General features: G+C 42.9%; 1 protein-coding gene across 1 annotated transcript in view; it reads right to left on the bottom strand.

The window, feature by feature from the left end:
* The window catches only part of cfap251 (cilia and flagella associated protein 251), a 79602-nt gene that overhangs the window by 48293 nt on the left and 4219 nt on the right, over positions 1 to 27090 (bottom strand). Inside the window, exons 2-9 of the mRNA XM_041203046.1 lie at positions 25139 to 25363; positions 23649 to 23789; positions 21241 to 21350; positions 19854 to 19962; positions 10261 to 10341; positions 8587 to 8664; positions 5770 to 5814; positions 4995 to 5209 (exon numbers count right to left, since the gene is read on the bottom strand). Of these exons, the coding sequence (XP_041058980.1) occupies positions 4995 to 5209; positions 5770 to 5814; positions 8587 to 8664; positions 10261 to 10341; positions 19854 to 19962; positions 21241 to 21350; positions 23649 to 23789; positions 25139 to 25363 (1004 nt within the window). The remainder of the gene's footprint in view (positions 1 to 4994; positions 5210 to 5769; positions 5815 to 8586; positions 8665 to 10260; positions 10342 to 19853; positions 19963 to 21240; positions 21351 to 23648; positions 23790 to 25138; positions 25364 to 27090) is intronic.

The raw sequence follows: 27090 nt of genomic DNA, 5'->3' as shown, positions 1-27090 counted from the left end.
GAAGTAGAGATAATGGGCTGAAGTTTAAGATCCCGGCATGAGCGGGCACGGAGGCAGGCAGGGAGGAGTTTCGTGTGCCAGCTGGCATGCTGGCTTCCCAGCACCATCCCTTGGGCCAATTCCCCAAAAGACAGGATGAGTGGGTGGCAGGGCTACCATTCATGGGTAGCCAAATAGACTCTTTAAAGGCCAATTAAGGCCTATTGTCAGGGATCCCCAGAGGCTTCAGGGAACAGCCCAACTGCCTGGAGGTGGCCTTCTCGGCAAATCGGGGGAGGCAGCACTCCAGGTAGGCTTTGAGGCACCCCCTCCACAGTGGCGGCCCAGCTGCTATGGGAATTTTATATTTAAAAAAAAATCTCTCTCTTGCTTACCTGAAAAGGCAGCCTGCTGCTTCTTCGGTGCTGGATGGTCTCCTATTAACTCTCCAACTTTGAGAGCCCACCTGTGCTCCTTAATTGGACAGTGAGCCCATCCATTGGCCATTAATTGGCTAACTTGGGGGAAATCACAGCCAGGTGACTGGCCCACAAACAGTGTGGACTTCTGACACTGACATCAGGGTGCTGAAGCTCATGGGGAGGTTCCTGTCCAACATTTCATCTGTGGCCTTTCATCAGAACAACAATGATGGCAGCTAGATTAAAGAAACAAGTAGCAAATTTAAGGAAACTGGACATGCAAGGTCTATTGGAGAAATGGAGCAGAAGGGATGGACTGGAGTTGAGCCTAAAAGATGATGACTGTGGCAGTAAGTGTGGTATGTCCTTAAACCACAGAACTATTTTATGGTGCAGGAAAAATTTGAACACCTCAACTGAGAAGGCAGGTTATCTATAAATTCCCCCAGGCCCTTTTTTATAGGTACAACCAGTGGCGGGCATCCCAGCTGATGTTAATACTGGCCAAGTCAGATCCCAGAGTGCAACCTGGCTTGGTAGATCCTAACTATGTTATTTTTTAGAAACCATGGAGATCAATTACTGAACACACGCACAAGAGCCTGCGAGTATATTGTTAACACAAAGAATAAAACCTTTGTTAAACAAGAAAAAATGAACAATATTACACCAGACAAAAAGGTTGGAAAGATTTCAATACAGATACCAGAAAATGATTTAAATTCACACTATTCCTTTCATCCCAGCAATCCTTAAAGACACAAAACCCCAATGAAGATTTACCATTGTCTCAACACCAAAATTTCTTGCTTGGGTTAGCTCAGTTTCAAATAGTTTTCTTCCAGTGGACTGTTGAGCAGTCACAAGATGCTTTTCTTCAGCTGGTATTTCTCCCTGAGACACCCAAAAACCACAATCTGAATTCACTATTACTTCAACTTCAGAGCAAACACATGGAGCAGGATTTTGCCCTTGGTGGGGATGCTCAGCAGGGGCGAGTGGGGTTGGCCGGGAAGCCGTCCGCCACCAATGATTGGCTCCGCACTGCAAATTCATGCTGGCGGGCCAATTAAGGCCTGCCCAGCGTGGAACATGAGCAGCAGTGCTCAGCGCTTCCTGTGCAGGTGGGGCGAGGAGGGTGAGCGGGCCTAGCGCGATCTTCACACATATGCGTAAAGTGCGCTTCAATCGCCCTCAGGCACAGAGCTGCCTCAGGGAGATGAAGCGCTGTTTAAAAAATAAATAAATAAAATTGTCATAAAACATGTCCCCTCATGTGGCTCTGTCACATGAGCTGGGACATGTTTTTAATTCAAAAATAAATTTCATTTGATGTTTACTTGCTTTAGGAAACCTCATCCCACCCATGGATGAGGTTTCCTAAAAATGTAAAGGCCGCTTAGCCTTTTCACCTGCCCGCCAACCATTCGTCATTAAAGGTGTTAGACACCATTAGACCCGTTAGACAACAGTTAGGTTGGTTGGGCAGCGTAAATTTGAATTTAATTAGCTTCTTAATGGCGTGATCGCACCTGCACGCCCAATGTTATATTCTGCCCATGAGTTCCCTAAACTCAGTTCCCCAGCAGGCTTGCAGGATTTATATTAGAGAGATTAGATCTTCTGCCTGCACTCTCTGCTATACACATATTAACTGACCGCCCTTCTGTGTTTCCCTGTCTCTCAGTGTGTCTCTGGCCCCCTGTCGCTGGGCAACAGCACAATTTTTTCTACTTTATGCTTTTTAACTTCACTAAGCTGCTAACCCCTTGGTAACCCATCTCTTCACTTCAAGGGTTGTAAACCTTCATTAAAAATTCATGTGCACAAACAAAGCCCCAGACTTTCTGGCACCCAACTCACAAAAACCTCTGTTGCACTTTTCTTATCACCCAAATACAAAATATAAATTAAACTTAAAGCTATACATTGTTCCTAATACTTGCCAAACATCATTTTGAGGCTGGCCAAATCATCTTTGGAAAGCTGCATCCTGAAACCCATGTCATTGTTTTTCAGATTGAGGGATGACCTGCAAACCTTTATGGGCAGGATCTTCCTGTCGGTGAGCAGGGGCAGGGCCCACTCACCGACGCGTTAAATGACGTGGGATGATGTCGGATCACCGTGCGTCATTTCCATTTTCAGGTCGGTGGAGGCACAGCCAAGTCAGCTGTGCACCCGCCGGCCTGTCAACGGCCTATTGAGGCCATTGAGAAACTAATTAAAGTCATTAATGGACCTGCCTGCCCAACCTTAAGGTTGGCGGGCAGGTTGGGAGCCCTGGTGGGCTTCAGAAAAAGCATGAAACCTCATCCACGGGCGGAATGAGGTTTCATGAAGGTATTTAACTTTTTAATCAAGGTTTCAATAAAAGTTATGGACATGTCCCAACTCATGTGTCACATGAGAGGACATGTCAGGGGAATTTTTCTATCATTTATATTGCAAATTTTAATTTGGAGCCGATCTCCCTGGGGCAGCGCTTAGCCTCAGCCTCAGCCATGCGCAAAAGATCACACTCCAGGCTGAGGGAATCCCCCCCTGCTCACACAGGGAGTGCATAGCGCTTCCTGGCAGACATCACACTGGGCGAGCCTTAACTGGCCTGCCCACGTAAAATGGCAGCATGCCCCCAATAGGGGGTGTTGATCAGAGGTGTGCCCACCTGCAGCCACTCCCGTACTTCAATTTTTGCTTATGATTTCCTGGCTTGGCTCCTTCTTGCAATGTTGGCCAAATTGCAAACCTAACACCACTGGCCCTTCCGCACCCCTTCTCTCCCAACATTCCCTGAAGTTGACCAAACAGCCAATTTCAATCATTATTTACACAGTGCCAAAAGTGAGATTTGACTGTGCAATGCAGGGGCTCCACAGAAGTCAGCTCTGACTCCTGAGCTTGAGGCCTCAGGACTCTCTACATTCCACTTTTCAAAGTGGAACCCCAATGAGCATTGCATTCACATGAAATACTGAGGGCCATACTGAAGGACTGACTCAGATGACAGATATAACAGTGGAGTCCGAAGCCATCACTAATGCCAATATCCGAAAAGGATTAAACATAGTACATTACTATCTGGAGAAGGTAGTGGAAGCACAAATCTCTGCACTCATTCCTCTGCCAGAGAAGCCTTCAGATCAGGCTGTGCATCCGATTTGAATATTTTGGCTTTCAGGCCTGAGGAGACCATTTGGAAATAATGATAAAAAAATGGATTCCAAGAGCTTGGATCCATAATAAGAATGTAGCTAGAATCTGCCTTCATGATATTATTCTCTGTCCTGCTGACAGTCCATGTGACCTTCCTAGCTAACACCCTCAAATGCTTCACATAATTATGAAACATTGGGCAGAATATTTGGCTTGGCGAGCAGGGCCCACTCACCAAGGCGTAAAATGACGCGAGGTGAGGTCGGGCGTACGTCCCTATGTCATTGCATGTCATTTAGATTTTCAGTTCGGTAGGCGCGCAGCAGACTCGAATCCCACAGGTGGGATGAGGTTTCATGAATGATTTCAAATTTTCACAAAAATTTTTATTAAAATTAATGCCCATGTCCCAGCTCATGTGACAGTTGCGCATGAGGGGACAGGTCATAAAAACTTTTTCACCACTTTATTAAACTGTTTAACTTTAAAACTTATCTTCCAGGCGTGCATCACACTGGGTGGGCCAAATTGGCCTGCTCTAGTAGAATGGCAGCGCCCAGCCCCGCACAAACCCCGCCCCGCCCTCCCCTTCCCCCCCCCCCCCCAACGGGGAGAAAATTCTCCCCATTATATAATGTAAAATAACAGATATTAGGGGAAAATTTCAAAATTGTAAGCAGACGTTGAGTTTGATTCATGATGACAACTAAACTCCTCAATTAAACTTCAACTTGAAAATTAATTTCCACGATTGACTTTTCTATCTACTTTTACTCTCATCTCCTAGAAAATATTTAGCTTTCAATTTGTAAATAATGGCATAATTAAGGTTTCAAACCACCTCAATTGCAAATAAATATGTTACAAGATGCAATTTAAAAAACACACTGGAATTGTATGTTCTTCAAAAAAAATCCTATAGTTGATTAATGGGAAATTTCCATTCTGTATGACAATTACTTCTTCATTTGTGGTATTCTCTGAGAAGATGAAGAAATAGGGAAGATTTCCTCATCACTCTTTGGAGCACCTTTATAAACATATTCTTTTTATCTGTGTATATAATTTCAGTAGTAAAAGAAAATTATGCCTAGACATACTTATATTAAGAATTCATCTTTGAAAATACTTAATTCGATCAAAAATATCTCACTAATGCAGATATGTTTTAACAGTCCAGCAGGGAATAAATTCCTCTTAATAAAAAATGGGAGAATGTTTTTTTTTCAGCATTAATGATGTACGAACAAAAGTTTCAGAATGCACAGCTTTGAAATATGTAATTTCCAAGAAACCAATTTTGTTAAGGGACCAGTAATTAAATAAAAACATGCATTTCCCCATGCTGGGGAGCAATTTTGAATGATTACAATGAAAGTTAAATACACATCCGAGTTTTGCAAACAATTCACTAGTGGGAGCCTGCCTCCCCCTTACCTGTCAGACACCGTGACCACTGTAATACTATCACTTTGTAGATTCATCAGCTTTAGAGCTTTTTTTTTGTATGATTTTACTGCATCAGACTGAATTTGTGGTGTTTGCACAGTGTCCCAGATAACCAAATTCCCTGCAGAAGTAGCACTGAGTACTTGTGAAGGGGTAAGATGGAAAACTGATTGGCTGTAAAGTCCCACAATCTTGTTAAATGTCTGTGGAAGAAAATATCAAAGGGATAAAAGTTTAAGCAGTTGACTGTAATCAGGCAAATATCAATCTCCTTGCTGCAACTCTTGAAGTATAATTTATTTTCAGTGAGTCGGAAGTTAAAAACATTAAGAACTGCTGGTTAATAGTTACTTACATAGGCTATGTTATTCTTGTTTTTGTATTTTTAACCCCTTCAACTATCGGGCTGAATGTCTGCTCTAAGGCAGTGTCATGTTACCCAGCTCCTATCAGCATGCTGCTGAGAGAGAATGCTCTCTCCTCTGATTTCCTTTCCCACTGTTGGAAGAGATCAGCCCGTTTGTTATGCACCTGGTTCAGATCAGGAACGAAACAAAGCAAGGCATTCCTGTCCCCTCTATGTCATGCAGCAGTCACATGCTGACATTGAGCAGTCACATGCTGACATTCAGCACCACCACACCACTCTTCAATGCTGTTTTTAAGATAATACTCAATCATTAAATTATTTGTCTAACTATATATTATATATGTGGTTTGTTTCCGGTTTCACTTTATATAGTAACATGTCATTAATACTTACTTGATCTGTAAGGATTGGTGATGCAAATTCCAACTGGTTGTCTTTCTAAAAGGAATGCAATACAGACATAAATTTATGAATGAGCTATTATTAAAATTACAGTACATATTTGTATATTAACATTTAGTTTCTCTTAAAAATGTGCATAATTTTCCTAAAAAAAAATCAAATGCCACTCACAATTGCTCCTTAGTTTGCCTTTCTACTTTAGTTCTTTTTTCAAGATATTGATAGATGTGGCAAATTGCCATTATGTCAATGTTGAGTTTCTGATTGCTGGTTATTAAGGATTTTAATGGAGGACTGTGCGGTCAGGACCATTGTTCAACAAGCAGGACAGGCCTTTTGAGTAATTATCTGCTTCTCCATATCTATTTCCCTTGTCCATTGGCAAGATGTTATTATAGTGTAACAAGTTGACATAGGCAGCTTCCATTTTAAATGTGAACATAGGAATTTATATATTGGAATAATAAAATTCAGGATAGAATGTGTGACTTTAAATGGGCATTAAAGTATGCTGGCAGGCTCTATTCCAATTACACGTTGCTGTCTAATCCTGCTTCAACTGAAGATCACAGTTGATCTTAACTCTCCATTTGCAATGGAAATCAAATAGTGTATTTTTAAAAAAGAAAATTAGTCATTTCTTTCAGCATTCTCTGACCTGGAGCTGGAACATACAAAAAGTTACAAATATCCTTAATTAATCTCAGGGGCAGAATTTTCCCCCCATTGGGGGGGAAGTTTAGGAGTGGGCGTGTGGAGGTGCGCCTCTGATCAGAGCCCCTGATCAGGGGCGTGCTGCAATTTTAGGTGGGCGGGCCAATTAAGACCCGCCCAATGTGGCATCCACCAGGAAGCGCTATGCGCTCCCTGTGCAGGGGATGGGGTGGGGGGGGGGGGGGGGGGGGGGGGGGGCGGGTGGGGGTGGATTCCCTAAGCCGAGACTGTGGTCTTTCACACATGCGCGCAAAAGTGTGCACTCATCTCCCTGAGGCTAAGTGCTGCCTCAGGGAGATTGGCACCAGATTCAAAAATGTTAAATATAGGGCAGAATTTTCTGCCTGTCAGGTGGGCGGGCCTGACCCAATCATGGGCGGGTGCAGAGCCAATCGCCGCCAGTGATCGGGGCTGCACCACCATTTTATCTGGGTGGGCCAATTAAGGCCCACCCAACGTGATGTCCATCGGGAAGCGTTATGTGCTCCCTGTGCGGGCGGGGGGAATCCCTAAAATCAAGAGTGCACTCTTTTGCGCATGCGCACAAAAGAGCACACATCTCTCTGTGGCTAAGTGCAGCCTCAGGGAGATTGCCTCGACTTATAAAACTATTAAAAATAGAAAAAAAACAAAAATTCCTTACATGTCCCCTCACGTGACAACGTCACATGAGTTGGGACATGTTCATAATTTACAGACCAACTTTATTACAATTTTAAAACCCTACATGAAACCTCATCTCGCCACTGGATGAGGTTTCATGTTTTCTCTATTTGCTGCTGGGGCTCCTGGCCGACCCACCAACCTTAAGGTTGGATGGGCAGGTCCTTTAGTTGGTTAATTGATCCTGTCAATGGCCTCAATTGGCCATTGACAGGTTGGCGGGCCCGCAGCTGATTTTGCTGCACCCCCGTCTCCCTGAAAATTTAAATGGGGTGGGATGACATCGGGGGTTCTGCCCAATCATCCTGCATCATTTTACACGTTGGCGAGCAGGCCCCACTCTCCGCTGACGGTAAAATTCTGCCCATGGAAAAATAAAATTTCCCTGGCATGTCCCCTCATGTGACATGTCCATCACTTTTAATTAATTTTTTATTAAATTTTTAAAAACCTACATGAAACCTCATCCCTCCCATGGATGAGGTTTCATGCTTTTTCTGAAGCATGCCAGGGCTCCTGACCTGCCCGCCAACCTTAAGGTTGGATGGCCAGGTCCTTTAACTAGTGCAATTACTTTTTAAATGGCCTCAATAGGCCGTTGACAGGTCGGCAGGTGCACAGCTAATTTGGCTGCGCCTCTACCGACCTGGAAATTGAAATGATGCGGGGTGACGTCGGGAGTTCTGCCCAATGTCATCCCACGTCATTTTACGCTTCAGCGAACAGGCCCTGGCCCCTGCTCACTGACCTCAATATCCTGCCCCAGAAGTTTATAAACAGCTACAATTACCTAAATTTACCTATTAAGAGCCCTTCCCACAGGGATCACTTGAATAATGAATTTAAAGGGACAGGGAATATTAGCAGCTAAACAGCATAGTTGTGCTCCATATATCAGATTACCTGTATGCTGCATAAGAAAGATTTGGATTTATTTGGATCTGTATTGGATATATAAAACCAAAAATTTAAAAACAAATTTAAAAATGAAAATGCCCAGAGAAGATACCAAAGTTATTCAGATTTATTTCAATTGGTTGATAAATCCCTTATAAATAAAGTTCACTGTTTGAAAGAAATGAAATTACTATGTTGTAAATTACTTATATAACATTATATATATGTCAGTAAACTAGACAAGTTACCTAAGTTTCAAGCTTTGGACAGAACTGTAAACCACAAGACATCATCTGAAGTCTTCCTGTAAATGTCAGCACTTATTTATGCCAAACAAAAAAAAAGTCATACAGACTCGAAACATCAACCCTGTTTCTCTCTTCACAGATGCTGTCAGACCTGCTGAGTTTTTCCAGCAACTTTTGTTTTTGTTTTAGATTTCCAGCATCCACAGTATTTTGCTTTTAAAATAAAATAAAAGCTGCTTGAAGTAAATGACTGGGTCACACTCCACTAATATGCAATAAAACTCACCCAAGTGTAGAATACAACTTCAGTTTTACTGTTGCTGAGCAGCTCAGTATTATCTTCAGGATTAAATAGTACAAAAGTCTAGAAAGAACAACAGGATAACAAGGAAAGCTATCAAGCTACTTTTCAACCTGTTACAGTCAACTCCACTTAAGTGACTGACAAATTACCTTAGATTAAAATTAATAAAAATCCCAAAACATTTCCAATCTAGATCTATTAAATTCATTCCTGATTACTGAATAATTACGAACATAAACTACAGTAAAGCAAAACTGTTTCTTTGCACAGATTACAAATCTTATCATATTTAGAGGTTGAGTGACAATTTCTTTCTGGAAAACCTCTTTACAGTAAATTAGAAGATCAATGCAAGAATAAACATTTTGAATTTTCAAAAATTTTTCCATTACAATTAATTTTAGATCAGCAATTACATAACACCAAGGCTGTATTAATGCTTCACTGTGAAGTATTGGCAAGTAAATATTGCTAAATTTATGCCTAACTGGTTACTTTCTCAAAATAAATGAAGCACATTATAACAACACAACATTGGAATGAGTTTTGATGCAAGGTAAATATGCTTCATTAGAATAACTGCAAACAGAACCAAGCCTTTTAAACATTTGATTATGGGGCAAATATGTTTATGCAGAAAATTCTGTTATTTTGTTTTCTCTAAGGGCCATATAACACCAGATGTAAAATTATGATTACTTTTAAAATAAAATATATCTATAATATGTTAAAAATTACTTATGCGTAAGCTTCCTGCCAACACTTTTCCTACTGTGTCCACACTTATAATGGAAATGGCCTACGTAATTACATCCTCCCCAAATAGAGACACAGCAAGAGGGTCTAATTAAATTGTGACAGGTTTCATTAGCAATATGGGCATAAGAGGTTATAATGGAAATATATACATAAGGTCAGATTGTAGGACAAAATATGAGTTGAACTATATTTGCTCATCTATTCCAATTATCCACAGCTTCATTTCATGTGCCGGCAGCATTTGCTGTTCATCCAATAGGGGAGTTTTAACATGGGTGACTGGGTGGGATTGAGTGAGTGGGTGGAATTGGGTGTGGGTGGGGATTTAAATGAATAAAAATTCCAAGTGCATCAGGGAACCAGTTCCAGACTGTCAAATTCTAGGTTTTATGGAGATGAGACAAGGGACAACCTGAGGCTCCAGGAGTTAGGTTGGCATTTTAGTTATGTTAATGAAGCAAGAATCCTCAGATACAACCTGCTTCACAGGTTTAACCATGGCCAGCCCAGTTTTCTGTATTCCTCTCCACAGTTGCTGAGTTTTTCCGGCTATTTTTGTTTTTGCTTCAAAAGTGCTTGATGGTTGTAAAATGCTTTGGAATGTCTACGGCCATGAAAGGCACTATATGGAAGTCTTTCTTTACTTTTGAGGATTAGAAAAGGAACTTGCACTTAAGGATTAGACTTCCACAGGAATTGACTGATCTCCCATCTTAACATTAGTGGAAGATTTGTGGAAAACTGGGAGAAACAATGTAATATTTTGAAATGGCAGCCAAAAGTGACATGAGAGTTTTATGTATGCTATATGATGCATATGGTGTTCATTTTACTAATTTTAATGTATCTTAACTGGAGCAAAAAAATGTAATTGATGATAATCTTTCAGATATGTACCTGAAGGCTAAAGGCAGGACTCAGGTCCACAGAACAAAGTGGTCCTTTAGCTTCTGAAGTCCAGTCCCAGATGCACACCCGCTAAAAAAAAGTACAAAATACAGTTTCAGGCACAATAAAATGAACATTTAATGAAGTACAAATACTTATTAATTTACCTGTGCTAAAATTTTATATCTTTGTTTGAATTTCTCCAATCAGATTTGCAACCCTTCGAAAGCATTGAAACAGGTCTAACAAAATCACAAACCAAATTCTATGTGGTTGTAGTTTATCATTCCACCTCACCCTCATTATCCAGCTCAGTGGAATAATCCTTTCCTGGTTGTGTCCATAACTATTCAATCATAGCCAATTGGTGGAATTTTCCGTGCCCACTGGGGTTGGCGTGTTCAGGGGCATGAGCAGACAATATGGCGAGAAGGCCAAAAACCTGTTTCAAGATGTCGTGAAACCAGTTTGCAATTGTCCACTCAGCCCATCGACAGCAGGCCATATTTCCCACCATCGGACATCGGGAACTTCATTGTAATAAACCAGTATATCATTATAAGGCTAGCCTGCCAGACTCATCTGCCACCACCACCCTCCCCACCCCCACACCCACCCCTCTAGATCATCCACCCACATTGGCGTGATTTCACAGCAGCATATATAAAGCGTGCATTTGGCGGGCTGTACTTTAAGGGGAACTCAGAGGTGAGCACACAGTAACATTGCACAGCATCGGCCTGGGTCGCCTTATGGACTTCAAGGTTGATGCATGTTGGAGGGGTGGGGGTAAGGGCTGCCCCATGGTTGAAACAACTTTGGCGGGGGTGGAGGTGGGGGGCAAAGACTGCCGTGTGGCTGAAGGTAGTGTACAAGCACGTGTGGGGGATGGGGGGGGGGGGGGTGTGTGTGCAGGGGGAGGTGGGCGAGGGAAACAGCCACACATCAGGGACAGCTTGTATAAAGTGACGATTTCGCTGCAGCTGAGACAGTTCAGGCGCAGCCACATTGATATGACTGGAATCGGGCCTTTAGATTCTCTGCCCACTCAAGCAACGCAGAGGCATAAAGTGCCACCAAGTGCTCCAGAGCTTTTCACCCCTCAGGCACAGGCTGCAAACTAATGAGCATTTTAGTGGACTGCAGAACAGTTAGACGACGGAGTACATTGTACAATCTCCTTGCTAAAGCTGGCTGGTGGAGGCACTCACAGCCCCTTGCAATGTCATCATCCCAGTTTGGACCAGTCTCCCCCATGGTTCAAGCTAACAGTGCAGCCTTGCAGTGCGGGTTAGGAGAATGCCTGTGCCTGAGCTGAGAGCATAGCATGCAGTCCAATGGGCAAAGCTGATGCCAATTGATCGGGTGGAGTGGGGCAGAGGAAGGTGGGGTTTCAGGCAGCCATGCAGCGCACTAATCTCTGGCCATCCAAGTGGTGGCCAGCACTCTCCAGGATGCATTAAGGGGCCTTCAGATTTAACCATGAATACACCCATGCTAATCCATGTGTCTCTCTTTTTCATCCTGCAGGAGGAGTACATCAGGATCATGGAGCCTGGTGAACTAGTTGTACACCTTGTGGTGTACAGAGAGTGAAAAGAATGGAGAAGAGAGCGGCTGAGGCACCTGGCTGTGCAGAGAGAGGAGCAGCACCCTTTAGAAGAAGGGGCAGCTGGGGCTCCTGCACACTCCGCTGAAGAGCCACAGCGAACCGTCGCTGGTGGTTGCCTGGCTAGACCCAGGGTCTATAGACCCGCCATTCATTCCTACAGATGACCAAGAACCAGTGTCGCCAAAGACTGTGCATGTTTAGGGAACTGATCAGTCACATCTGCCAGCTACTGCAGGATTTGGCACCACTTGGGCATGGAAGGCATCCACTGCCAGTGGCCATGAAAGTGACAGCAATGGTCAATTTCAACACCAGTGGCTCCTTTCATTGCTCCACAGGGGACCTCTATGGGACATCACAAGCCTCCAAACACAAATGCATCCACGGGATCATGGATGTCATCTTCGTGAGAGCACACAACTTTGTGCATTTCACCTGGGACCAGGAGAACCAGGATGCAAGAGTGTTTGGATTTTCCCAGATCTCAGGGTTCCCACAGGTGCAGGGTGCCATCAACTGCTGTCACGTGGCACTCAGATCTCCATCACAACAGACAGTCAATTATCTCAACTGCAAGGGTTTCCATTCGCTGAATGTGCAGCTGGTGTGCAACCACCACAAACACATCCTACAGGTCTGTGCATGGTTCCCAGGGAGTGTTCACAACTTCTACATCCTCATTTGGTCACAGATCCTTGACATCTTCCAGGGTCCACAGAAGCTGCAGGGATAGCTCCTCAGGGACAAGGGCTACCCACAGAGACTATGGCTGATGACACCCATTCAGCGGTCTCAGACTACATCAGAGCAAAGGTATAATGAAGCTCATACTGCAACTTGCAACTTGGTGGAGCAAACCATCAGGATGCTGAAAATGAGGTTTTGGTGCCTGGACCGGTCTGGTGGAGCCCTGCAATGTAGTCCACAAAGGGTGTCACACATCGTCGTTGCCTGCTGTGCCCTTTAAAACCTGGCTGAGGAGGAGATGCAGGAGCTGGAGGTCTCCTCCAGTGAGGAGGACATTGATGGTGATGAGGGTAAGGAAGTCCTTGAAGGCGATGATGATGGCGATGAGGCCCTCGCACCGGTCATTCCAGGCAGGGGCGCTCAAGAGGCCCTCATAGCTGCTAGATTTGTGGAGGATGATGATGACATGCAGTTGATGAGGCACCATAAGATCCTCATATTGTAGCTATGAATGTTTGACTCCAATCTGGCTTATGGCAGCACACATACTCTCTGTGGTAATGCTCCTGTCATGGAGATGCAGTTGTGGCCCTAATAATCACTCGATTGCAGGAGGATGATGACGACATGTGGTGAGGACACTCCATAGATCTTCACTTGGCCTCTGTGAATGTCTGATTCCTGTCTGGCCGCGGGCAGGTTGCTTGCGCTCCATGATCAGGGCCATATCATAGAGACACAGCCATGAAACTTTAAAAGCATCTGATCCTTTGAGCTTGACCCCTTCAGGAGTACAGTGTCACTGGTCACAGATGCTGAGGAGATGGGGGCCAGCCCCACGTTAAAGTTGCTGAAAGCACACAGAGAGAGTGACGGAACTCTGTAACGCCTGCCCACAACATTCTGGCAGCAATGACAAGAACCGTTGCAGTGCAGGCATCAGTAATGTGTCCAGGGAGTGTGAGGCTGGAACATCAGTTTGGTCTGAAGGCTTCACAAAGCACAGGGAAATCACCCTGGACTGGGATACCTGCCTTTATCTTGTGCAGAAAGGTTTCACATCTGAGTGACATGAACACTGCTTATCAGAATAAAGAGCCATAGGCAGGAATCCATTCTTGGGAGTTTATTTACAATAGTAAACAGTATGTACAAGTGATTAATACCCGTGCCCAGGCTGTACAACTACATCATCTTAATCTTCCTAACCCTGCTGCTACATCTTGGTCATCCCGGACATCTACAGCGGAGGTGGAGGCTCCCTGCTCACTGCTACGCCCTGTCTGTGATGACCTTGGCGGCGTCCTCTGGAGGGCTGAGACCTGGAGGGCCCCGGCCTGCCTTCAGGGTCCTGTCGTGCGGCAGTGGCACCCTGCTCTTTCTGTGGAGCTGGAGCTGCTGAGGTCAAAGGAAGAGGGGACTCAGATGGGCTGGATGTCACCTGGATGGATGGCATCAGGGGGTACACCTGCTGATGCTCCTCCCTATAGGTGCCAAAGGGCCCCTGGCTGACCCCTTGAGGATAAAGGGTAGCTGGAGTGAGATCAGACTGCCCCGCACCCCTCTTGTGTACACACTGTTGGAGGCCCAACTATGGCATCAGCGATGGAGTTTAGCCCACACAGCAGTGCAGGAGCAACATCCTGGACCAAGATTTCCATGGTGGCCGCCATCCTACCAGTGCTGACCTTGGTGAATTGGCATTCCAGCGCTATTACCTCAGCCTGAAGGCGGACGGACTCCTCCAACGTGCCTTGCAATCTGAGGAATGCAACGGACATTCCTTCCTGATGTTCCCAATCTTACCTTTGCAACTGCGACATGACCAAGTCCAGAAGCTTGTCATCTGACTCAGAATCAGCAAATTTCTGGCCACCAGCAGTCCTCTGAATGCCGGAGACCTGGGAAGTCCCTGCCGCCGCCTGCTGTGGATCAGAAAGTGCGATGTGCTCAACAAATTGTGGTCCTGAGGCTACTCTAAAGCTAGATCCCACCAAGGTGTGTGTCTCTGCACTAGCAGAGGGTGTGGGTGAGCGTTGTGATGGAACCAAGGAAGGTGCCTTCAGATTCCTCTTCAGAGTTTTCTTCGGGGCTTGATTGGAGGCCCTGGGTCATGGCTGTTTGGTAGATGTGCCTCCGAACGCCAGGAGAGATAATTAGTGCATGGCAGTGGCCTGTGAAACTAGACATGTCACTCACCACATGGTTGTCTGATAGATGTTGCACTGCTGGATCCTCACTTGGTAGTGTGCTGCCGACCTCACCGTCAGCGAGGAATCCTTGACGGCTGGATGGCTCTGTTTTCAAAGTCCATGAGGTCCTTTATTTCAGACATTCCTCCACTGGTCTGCAACTTCTCCTTCCTGTTGTGTGCCAGCTTGTCCTGCATAAATAGAGATGGAGAGAGTGCAAGCAGGACACCTGCCAGGCCAGATGATAAGTATGCCTGGCATTTGTGCGTGGTGAGTGGTCTCGTGGACAGGATGAGGACAATGAGAGTGTGTGTGAGAGAGCGAATGGTCTTGAACTGGCAGTGAGTGAGGCCTTCTGGATCTGTGATGGGTTTGAGTGTGTGAGTTGAGAGTGATGACAAGAGTGACTTACCCTGGCGGAATGGAGATCATTCATCCTTTTGCAGCACTGGGTGGCTGTATTCTTTTGCAGGGAGTTAGCGCTGACCACCGGTGCCACCACCTCCCAAGCTGGACTGATAATGTAGCAGCCCATCCTGGGCCAGAGTGGGGGTAGGGGACATCATGGCAGGCCTCCACTGTGTCCAAAAGGTGCTCGAGGCATGTGTCATTGTACCTGGGGGCTGCAGTCTTATTGCCTTTCAGGGCCATGTCTTCTTTGCAGCAGTCGTGGGCTGGAAGCACTGAGAGGTGTGTGCGCAGCTGCACTTTAAATATGGCGCTTGGTGTGATGAAGCGGTGAGGCGATGGTGTGGCGGGCTAATGAGAGCCGCCCGCCATAGAAATGGCATGTTTCCCAGGAATGCATAATTAATGTGATGGGTTTAGAATGATGTGGCGTGAAAAGCTGCCACTGTGCTGACGGGTAAAATGTCGTTTTACTCGCCCACTATCGCACTTAGTGCAAACCTGGGACAATTCCGCCCACTATTCCTCCAACAAGGGCTTCTATTCTCATCTTGTTTTATACTGTCTCACAAGGATTTCCCTTTGCCCCCGCCTCCTTTTCCTTATATGCAGCTAGCTCTTTTTGACATAATCCGCAGATATGGGCCAGGATTTTCAAATGCTCTTTGGGACTGGAACAGGAGCAGGTGCACTTTGAAAGTAGTGCTCTCAGATGGCCGTAAGTGTCCCAACGTCTCCCCGACATGCTGGAATTTTCGAAGTGAGCAAGGAAAAAGGGGTCAGGCACCCGCTCGCTGAAATTAATTGCGTGTTAATCTCCTTGAGAATCTTGTTAATGGGCCGAGGAGGAAGAGAAGGCAATTTTCATTGTATAAATTGTCAAATCTGAACAGTCTGATGCATGTTGGTACACAGCTGGTGGGTTCAATGCAGATAGAAATTAATGTTTTCTCTATGCAGGAAAATTTTGGGAACCAGGTTGTTCCAGGTTGAGCACAATATGTTTTTGTTGCCCATTTGGCCATTTTTGTGTGTCTCTTCTCATCTGAAAGGCAGCTGCAGGTCCATCATGGCTGCCATCTGCCTTTGCCACTCAAGCCTGCAGGCAGCTCCCGCCTTCTGGTAACATTCCACACCACTTGGTCGCCAAACTTGCCTCCAGCCCAATTAGGTCATTTACACTTGACAAGTAAGCCTAATAAGCTATGCAGATGAGGCATGGGGTCGGGACCCAGAAATTATCTGGGCATCGGGTTCATAACCCAAAATTGAAAATCAAGCCCCCAGGGTCAGTTTCCACATATAAGCTGATGATACCCAGCTTTATCTCTGCACTAGTTCTCTCTTCCCCTCCAACATCGGAATTATAAGAATACTTGCCAGCATCCAATTGCTGGGCCACAGTTTCCTCCAGCTAAACATTGAGAAGAACTAATCCATTGTTATAAACACAATATCCTTGAAAACAAATCTATCCTCTTCACCAACCAGTGCCTCAGATTGAGTCAGACTCTATTCCACCGTGGCATCCTTTTTAACCTTGAGCTGGGCTTTCAACTTATAACCTATCCAACACAAATACTGGTTACTTCCACCTGTATCAATGTCATTCACTTCCATTCCTACTTCAGTCCACCTGCCACTGAAAACTTCATCTCTACCTCTGACATCGGCAGGCACAAGTATTCCTATACATTTTTGCCCAAACGCTCATTTTCCACCCTCCAGAAAATTCTCATCATAGAAAACTCTTGCCGCCTGTATTCTATCCTAGATCTTGTTTTGCTTGTCCATCACACCTCTGCTCACTGACCATAATGGCTCCTGGTTGCCCATACACCTCCAAATTATACTAACCCTTTACAAATGTTGTAAAGTGTGGAAGACTAAAACTTAGAAACTTGTACAAAACAATGAAATCAAGTTATAAACAACATTAGAGTTTACTGCAAATTTCAAATGCATCTCAACATTGATTTTCCAAAACATTGGATGCTAGAGAACAACCAATTATCCAAGTACAAAGGCCATTAAAAAATTGACAAGCTTCCATCCCTTTGATGCTGCCTCGGAACTTCTGGAGCTTCCTTGCAGCGAGGCCCATCAGAGCACTGTCAATGAGGCAGGTCAAGGGTTCCTAGTGCTCTATCTCATTTTCCTTGGAAAACTCTTGCTGAGCATCCTGGTGCAAGAGATCCTAGTAAAACAATGCACTGTGCACTGACATTAAACGTCCACAAATGGCAGGATCTGCATGAAGCCCAGTTGGCAGACTGAAAACATAAAGATATTCTTTGTAGGATGCCCATCCCATCCTCCCAAGATGCTTACAAATAATTGCAGTCGACAGGCTCGAATCGTGGTGTCCCAACATGTAGCTGCTACCCTGACAGGGAAAGGCTGGGCTGTGTTAATTCTGTGCAACTTTCTATGGGTGTGCTACTTCTGGCTAGTACCAAAGCAGAGATGGAGTCAGAGCTTAAAATCAGCCCTATTTATTCTATTCTTGTTGATTTTTTTCCTTCCAATTTTCTCTACTTTTGTCTCTCCCTGGAGGCAATAAGTGCTTCTGAGTTTTTGAGTTCTCTACACAAGTCAGCAACTGTTCAATATCCAATCCAAGTGACCAACCTTCTTACCCAAGATTCGATATTGAGTACTAATAAGCTATTCAAACAGAGACACATAAAAAGGAATACATCCAAGTGAACAGTTTATATCCCTAAGGGGCAAGAGCTCTACTCACCAATTAAAACAGCCATGGATGACTAAAGAGATACAAGGAAAACTTGAAGGAAAAGCATACAAGAATTCAAAAATATAGCGCAGATCCTGGTAAATGGGGGATATACAAAGAAGAGTGATAAAAAAGTAAGAGTTGTGAGAAGGGAGTATAAAAAGAAACTTGCAAGGATATCAAAATCAACACAAAATTCTCTACAATTGTATTAGGAAAATATTAGGGTGCTTAAGAGCAATGTGACCCCCTTAAGAATTGATAATAGTGAAATTATAAATGAAAATAAGGAAATAGCAGACATGTTAAATAATTATTTGTGATCGTAAAAAGACTTAAAGCAGAGGAAAAAGATAGCATGCTGAACATCCCAAGGAAACCAATATTGAAACAGAGATAGGCACTCATCAAGATTAACATAAGTAAATTAACATTAACAACGAAAATAACGGCACTGATAAGTGACAAGTCTCCAGGACCAATCATTTTCATCCCAGCGTTTTAAAGGAAAGCAGTGAGAACATTGCAGCTGCCCTAACTATGACCTTACAAAGTTCTCTTGATTTAGGAACCGTTCCTTTAGATTGGAAATTGTGCATGTCACTTTGCTGATTAAGAAAGGTGAGAGAGGGAAACCAGGGAATTATCGACCAGTTAGCCTGACATCTGTTGTTGGGAAATTACTGGAGAATATAATAAAAGATGGAACGACTAAATATCTTGAAAATTTTCAGCTGATCAGAGAGAGCTAACATGAATTTGTGAAGGGTAGGGCATGTCTGATAAACTTGATTAATTTTTTTGAAGAGGTGATTAAAAAGTAACAGACTGGGGAATGTCTATGAATTTGTTTGTATGGACTTCCAGACGCATTCAATAAAATTCCTCATAAGAAACACTTGTCTAAAGTTAAAGCTAAGGAACTGAGGGCAAATTATTGCCTTGCTTAGCAGATGGTTGTACAGCAGGGGACATATAATGGGGATAATGGGCAGGTATTGTAATTGGCAGGATGTGATATTAAGGGGAACTGATAGGGTAGCTAGGAAGGAACTATTTCCATTGGTTGGGGATTCTAAGCCTAGGGCACAGTGTCCAAAAGTTAGAGCCTGATCCTTCAGGCATGAAATTAAGAAATATTTCGACACGTAAAGGTCGGTGGAAGTTTGGAACTTTCTTTCTCAAGCAACAGTTGATGCTGGGTTGATTGTTAATTTTACACCTGAGATTGAGATTTGCATTAAACAAAGGCATTAAGGGATATGGATAAAGGCATGTATATGGCAATGGGTCACAGATCACAATAATCTCATTGAATGGTGGAACAAGTTCAAGGGGCTAAATGACCAACATACGTTCCAATGCAAACTATCCTCACACAACAGGGTCATGAGGACTCGAAACGTCAACTCTTTTCTTCTCCGCCGATGCTGCCAGACCTGCTGAGTTTTTCCAGGTAATTCTGTTTTTGTTTTGGATTTCCAGCATCCGCAGTTTTTTTGTTTTTAACTCAAAAAGTATGTGCTTTCTGGCAGGGGCTACTAGATAACAAACTTATCAAGAACCCAGGCTGATTTTTTTCCTCTCTTGTAGCCTTGGTATTTTAAGGCCCCTATCATTGCCCTGGCTGCGACATTCTGTTTTCCTTTTTTTTGTATTAGTGAGCTTTTACATTCCAGGTTTACTATTGAAGTTTGTGATTTCCATTGCTGTTTAACAACATCTTTTAGTTTTACTGTGTCTCTTTGAGTAATATGACAAAAAAGAAAGGGGTTACAAAATGATAGTACAAGACTAGAATTTTTTAAACCCAACAATGAAATCACAGGATAGATAATTCTTAACCAAAAAACAATATTCCTACTTCTGAGGTTAAAATACTCATGTATATATTGAATTAGAGTTAATTAATTAAAATATATTCAAAGGAGGTAAAGCTAATGGAAAATCATAATCCTTTGTGCACCTGAACTGTTCCTGTGCCAACTGTTGCCAGGTATTTCGCATCTTGAGTCATAGCCATGGCACCAACTCCACCTTCTGTGTGACAGTCAAAGAGTGTTTGTACAGGTATACTGGAACCCAAAATAGCAAATATATCATGATTACAAAGTATCTCAGTTCAACATTACAATTTACAAAAACAATTAACACTATATTAATGATCCAAATTCAGTAACTGTAATTTATATGCAAAAAATATAGATTTTTAAAACAAATATTGGCTCAGCAACATGAAGGACATTAATGCTGGAAATTGAACATTTGATCTACCCAGCATTGGTATCAAGCACCCATTGATGAGGTAATTAGATATAGAGTGAAGCCTCTGCTACCATAGGCCAAAAGGCCTGGGCACAAATTCAAAATAGGCCTGTCTCAGTTTGAGTTTTTCCTATTTCTCATACTTATCTTGTGGCCTTTCTGAAATTGCTGTGCTCAATCTAATTCCTCTTGGGCTATAGAAAAATACTGACAAAGAACTAGATTGACATTATCCAAATTAATTTCTCATAGGATCTTAAGGTTAGCCAGCAGAAAGAGAAAAATTCTATTCTATCGGTCTATGCCAGATTTTAATTCACTACACCACCTGGTAGCCCATGCCCCCACAGCAAAATTTATTTTCTTCATTAATGTGAACATATGGTTTGAAAGTTAAGCATTTAGCCTGTATTTTTACTTGGATTGAAGACACCAGGCTTCATACCTGATGTAGCATTAATGAATCATGACATTCACCACATTATCAACTACAATGGCATGTTTTGTGCTTCTGGATAACAGCTTTTGAAAGGTGCATAGGACCACAAAATAACACATAGCACCAGCAATTGCATGGTACTGCTATCTAATATTACAATCCACTTTTCTACTCAGTCATTTTTGTAAGTAAAAGAATTACTTAACTTTTTTTCAGCACAATATAATTTTGTAAATGTTGACTTGAATTCAAGCTACTTAGCTCCTGGAATCCCGCCTGTAGTGCTCCAAGATGGTCGATTTCTGTTTTTTAATTACTGGTAATGCCAGCTATCCCACTCCAGTGCCAAAAGAAGACCATTAGCTTCCCCACAAGCAAGTGGGAAAAGTGAAAGAAGAATTACCCTGAGGTACTCTTAGGCATCCTCTAACAGTTCAGTTACAGTGCAGAATTATCAGATGCCTGGAAAGATGTTTCGTCTCCTCTTAAACACAGAGCATGTGTGGAGACCAAAAGCAATGAAAATGAAACAAAATTAAAGTACTTTAAATCTGTAATTTAACACAAGAAAAATTTTAAAAATACACCTGTATCTCAGGGACAGATAGAATTAATTCAATAACACTGATCACCATCCACTCAAACTTACCCAGAGAAAGTGTCCCATACAATAACTAGACTCTCTGGACTTTGGTCTGCTGTTGCCACCCATCTCCTATTCCCACTCACAGCTATACATGAAAGTGGACTACAGTGACCCTACAGAACAAATTACATTTTGTTACACAAGAAATAAAAAACTGGAGTATAAAAAATAAAGTGTTTTAGATTTACTATGCCACTCAGATATCTAATTTTCTTATTCATTCATGGAATGTGGGTGTCGCTGGCAAGGTCAATATTTATCCCCATACAATTGAATGGCTTGCTAGGCCATTTCAGAGGGCAGTTAAGAGTAAATTATGTTGCTGTGGGCCAGGTCTCACATATTGGCCAGGCCGGGTAAGGACAGCAGATTTCCTCTCCTACGGGGCATTAGTAAACTAGATGGGTTTTTATGACAATCTGGTAGTTTCATATTTATTCCAGATTTATTTAATTAACTGAGTTTAAATTCCCTAGCTGCTGTAGTGAGGTTTGAACTCAAGTCTTCTGATCATCAGTCCAGGCCTCTGGATTCACAGTCCAGTAACATAAATACTATGGTACTGTACTGCTTATTGTTAATGTATAATAATACACATAATAATATGGTACCCATTATTAATATCAATACTCTGGTTGAAATCACCCAAGTTTTGAATGCTATTACCATCTTAACTTTGCATCATAAAATTTATTCTAAAAACTAGTTAAGAGAGGGTAGGATTATTCATGGATTAAAGGAATCTAATTGTGAGAGTGAAGGTAAGCCAGGGATATTAAATAAATGCTTTTCATGGATTTTTACAAATGAGAAGTATATTGGAGGAAAAAGAATTAAGATCAAGCTATAGCAAAGGATATTTTGAATATTTTAGCATGATTTATGGTGGCTAAGTCATTGGGCCCAGTTAGCATGTACCCTAGGCTGTTGAAAGGCTGCAAAAAAGAAATAGCAAACCCTCTGGCCACCTTTTATTTAAATCCTCTAAATATGCAAATGGTGCTGTGGAGTTGGAGAATAGCCTAAGTTATACTCCTGTTGAAGAAGGAAGAGAAGGACAAACTGGGTAACTATAGATCAATTCATCTAAAATGGGGCTGGATTTTGTGGAGCTCACTGCAATGGGCAACTTAGCTGGAGAGCATAGAGAATTGCACGGGAGGTCATGCATCAGAGTCCCAGTGGTGGGAAAACTATAAATGATTAAGTCAGCGGTGTGAAGGTAACAAAGCGGGAAACTCGCCCATTAGCAGCGGGAAGCTCATTGATATGATTAATTTTTCACTTGCATATAATTTAAATGCAGTTCAACACAATTTAGTCCTGCCTCCCCAATTTAATGAAATTCACATGTGTCTCTTGCGCTTCCAGTAACCCGCCCAGTTAAAGCTGGAGGCTTACTTGACTTACTGTGAGTCGTTTGACTTGTAGGAGACTGAGTCATGGGGCACTGGATCTTGAAGATATTTTCTGTGTAAAAACTTACTGAACTGACACTCTGAGGGGCAGAATCTCAGGCCGGAAATTCAGAACCAGAAGTATTGGGTCCAAAATTTAAAGGGGCAGCACAAACTGAGGTGCAGAGGTGCCATCCTTAAAGTGGTATCACAAATCTGAGTCTCTAACGGAAGGACTTCTAGGAAGAAAGGGAGAGGTATGGCAGCGTGGGAACAATCTACCCTGTTTTTCTTCATCCTCAAGCACTGGAGGGGATGATCTGGCTGAACTATAACATCTCTGACCTCAGTTGAACCTGTTGATGCCACCAAATGATCTTGTATGATGATAGAGGAGTCTTCTCCCTGGACTTTGGAATGTCTATTTGTGCTGGAGCAACAGAACTTTGGATGCTGGAGATTTAAATCACAGAGCTTTCTTAAAAAGCCTGCAAGATGATTTCCAACTCTAACACGGGGCTGGCTGTCCTTTAAATATGGTGTCAGCTCCTGAACAGCTGTCAGCTGATGCGGGCTTCCTGATGTGAGAGCCATCCCCTGCCACTCGGCAGTAAGCCTGTGTCACCCGCATTCATGAGCTTGACACCACGGGCCCACGCCAGATCCCCGACAGCTTGTGGGCCCTTTGGCAGGTGCAGCAATTGTGGGACTAAATCCAGCCTCAGCCCCCATTGTAAGCAAGCCCTTAGAATGCAGAATGAGCATTTGGACATGTACAGTTTAATCAAGGCCAATCAGTGCTTTTTATTATAAGTAAGCCATGCTTCCCAAAAATTAAAAGTTTTTTAAGAACAATACAGAATCACATAGAATGTTACAGCACAGTAACAACCCATTAGACCTAACATGTCTGTGCTGGTGTTTATACACAACATGAGCCTCCTCACACCTTCATCTCATTCTATCAAAATATTTGATCAACAAAGAAAGAAAACTATACCAAATATTACCTACCTGTAAGAGGTGCTGACGAGTAATTGAAAAATTGTTCATAACCGCAGTGTGTGAAGAAGCATAAAGGATCAACCTCCGGTTATCAATATGCAGAGCGTACACTGGAGTATCGTGGTTTATTCCAAAGGACCATACTAAGTTCTGGTAAAAGAAAGCAAAATTGTTCTATCTTTAGATTTCTATATGTAAATGATTTGCGTGCCTTCCAGCTATTAAACAATCATGTAGTACAGCAGTTAATATGATGTTGAAGTCACAGTGTGTAAATAAATATTATATGCTCATATGTCTATACCTCTAATGCAAACATAAATTTCCAGTTACACATTTTCAATAATACCTCTTGGGCAACATCTTCCCAAGAAGAAGTGGGGGGAGTGCAGGGGTGGGTGTGGGTGGGAGGACTTCCGAACAACGCCCCCAATCAGGGGTGCACCGCTATTTTACGTGGGCCGGCTAATTGAGGCCCGCCCAGTGTGACGTCCCTTAGGAAGCACTATGTGCTCCCTGTGCAGGCGGGGGAGATTCCCTCAGCCGGGAGTGCGCTCTTTCGCGCACGTGCATGGAAGAGCGCACAGATCCCCCTGAGGCAAAGTGCTGCTTCAGGGAGATCGGCTCACACTTCAAACTTTAAATAAAGCTGAGAAAAAATTTCCCTGCCATGTCCCCTCATGTGGCACTGTCACATGAGTTGGGACATGATGTCCATACTTTTATTTTAAAATATTGTGAGATTTTTAAATCCTCATGAAACCTCATCCCGCCTGTGGATGAGGTTTTGTGCCTTTTCAGAAGCCCGCCAGGGCTCCCGGCTTGCCTGTCAACCTTAAGGTTGGACAGGTAGGTCCATTAATGACTTCAACTACTTTGTTAATGGCCTTACTAGGCCGCCGACAGTTCGGCTGGCGCGCAGCTGACTCGGGTGCGCATCTGCCGAACTGCAAGTCTGGATGACGCGCCGTGACATCGGGACGCACACCCGACGTCACATCGCGTCATTATATGGCTCAACGAGCGTTCCAGGCTCCCGATGGCCGACCGGAAGATACAGTCCCATGTAACGAAAGTTTACCGAGAGTAAAATGAATTTGAACTTTATTTTAATATATTAATTTGTTTATATCAATATTAAAGTAATGAGGTAGATGTTAGGAAGATGAGATTGTGGCTGGCATAATGCGTTGCAGCGCAAGCATGAGTTTACAACCATGGCTTCCCATCTGATAAGTTCCCTGTCTCAGTTGGACAATATCCCAAAGAAAATTGACCTACAATCTCACATATCTCCCACTGGCATCTTAAAGAACAGCATTAACAAAGTTTTGGAAAGTATTTTCTACTCTGTTGACTGGGAAATAGTTAATGGTATGGAAGGGAAAATGTAAAAGGGGAGACTAGGACATTAAATTTGTGAAAGAGAGGATAGGCAATATTCTTTGCTGCTGAACAAATTAATTTCAGATGGTGGTAGCAACAAAATAATTTCTTACCAAAGAATTTTGTTTAATGTAGGCGTTTTCTTCAAACACAGTGTCACAGACAGCAGTCTCGACCAAAGATGGCTCTTGTTCTGCCAATGGATATGCACAGCTGCACATATCATTAATTAATGCATTAGGTACACAAAATGCAGCATCAGGATGTAATCTTGCTGGGGCTGAGACAATGCGCATTTGTCCATCTGCTTCATGACTAACCATTCCTTGATCGTCCTTCTTTAGACAAAAACAAAATTAATGGTCTATACTCAACTATTTTGTAAAGCTGATCATAATCTGTTCCGTCTGTTAAAAATTTCTACAGAAAAGATCATTTTTAAAAAATACAAATGTGAAAATAATTACAAATCAGACTCATTCTATCATAAAGTTCAAACACCCTGACATTATCAATATGATTGGTCAAAGTAAAATCTGTAATTATTATTGATTACGTCACAATATAAAACTTTAAATGAACTAATCATTGAAAACAAAGTGTTAAATAAAACAGAATATATAAACATTCTGTATGATTAGATGAGAATACTCTGTCTTTTACAATTTGGTACAGTTTGAAGTATTTGTCTGAAGTAGTGCAAATGCCTACTTAGTAGAGTGACCAAATTTTCCTGTTTTCTGGAGGCAATCCCTGGATGAGGTACTGTGTCCCAGAAGAGTGCCAGTTCACAAAACTCATCCCTGAACAATGTTCCCTCTGAATTTTCTTTGTTCTTGGCAGGTTAAAAACTCTTCTGAACACTACAATTTGCCATAGGCAGCTTACATTTTAAAAGTCACTGAACTGCAACAAGTTATGTTAAATAGCACTCTCTTGTGCCATTTGTGAATGTATGTACATAAATGAAACTTGAATAAACCAGTTCAGTTGGGTACCAGAACTCCAGTATTTTTGTCTTGCTAATATGGTAACAAGGGTGAGAATGGATTTCCCCTAGCCGAATAAATTTAGTTGGAGAAGCTTCCAGGAAACCAGCAAAGTAACTGTGAGATTTCTTTTGCAGAGATATAAGCTTAAAAATCCTGTCTTGGAAAAAAGGCTGTTTGTAACATGGGCAGACTGACCTTCGAACAGGGCTGCAACAACAGGCATTACCGGGTGACTGGGAGAATGTAGTTGTAACTGAGAGTCTTCCAGGATGTATGTGGAGCAACTAGAGATGTACTTCACTGATAACAATAGCTTTGAAGATCCTGATAATCCAGCTGTTAATCAGGCAGTGGGGGAAAGGAAAGGGGCAATATTCTTGATGGAAGCAGACCCAGAAGTGTGTGAAACACTCATAAATTTGCTCGCCACTGCTAAGCCAAAAGATATACAGCTGTTGGACATTTTGTAAAAGCTTGAGCAGTACTACAATTCCAAGCCATTGGAGATTGTTGAAATTCAGTTTGGAACAAGGAATCAGTTGCCCAGTGAGGACACTGGAGATTTTATTGTGGCTTTGAAAAAGCTGTCCATTCATTGTAATTTTGGAGAATGTCAAGAGAGAGCATTATGGGCCAGATTTGTGTGTGGTTTAAAAAGTGAACACACTTGCAGTAAGTTGCTGACATTGCCAGAGTTAACTTTTGACATAGCTTGCAAATGGCATTGTTCATGTACGTGGCGGAACATAACTTGAGAGAAGTTAGAGTTAACAACCGCCAGTTGTCTGTTGAAGTAAATAAGCTGCAGCTGAATAAGCAGAAGGCCCCAACAACAGCAATTAGGAGTAGCAGAGATACGAAAAAGTCCTTTTCCTGTGCTTAGGCGCAGAGTTGTCCATTTGTGAAGGCAGAGTGCTACAGCTGCAAGCAGAACTGTCCTCTTTCCAAGGCATGTCAAAATGTAAGTGGAGAAAATGCTGACTGGAGGACATGTCTGTCACTGCATACAATTGTTGAACAGCAGCAGGTCGATGAAGGCTCGGTTGAGATCCACGTGATCTGAAGCACAAGGA

Source organism: Carcharodon carcharias, chromosome 13 (genome assembly GCF_017639515.1).
Source record: "Carcharodon carcharias isolate sCarCar2 chromosome 13, sCarCar2.pri, whole genome shotgun sequence".
Classification (NCBI taxonomy): Eukaryota; Metazoa; Chordata; class Chondrichthyes; order Lamniformes; family Lamnidae; genus Carcharodon; species Carcharodon carcharias.
This window is presented reverse-complemented; position numbering and strand designations above follow the sequence as displayed.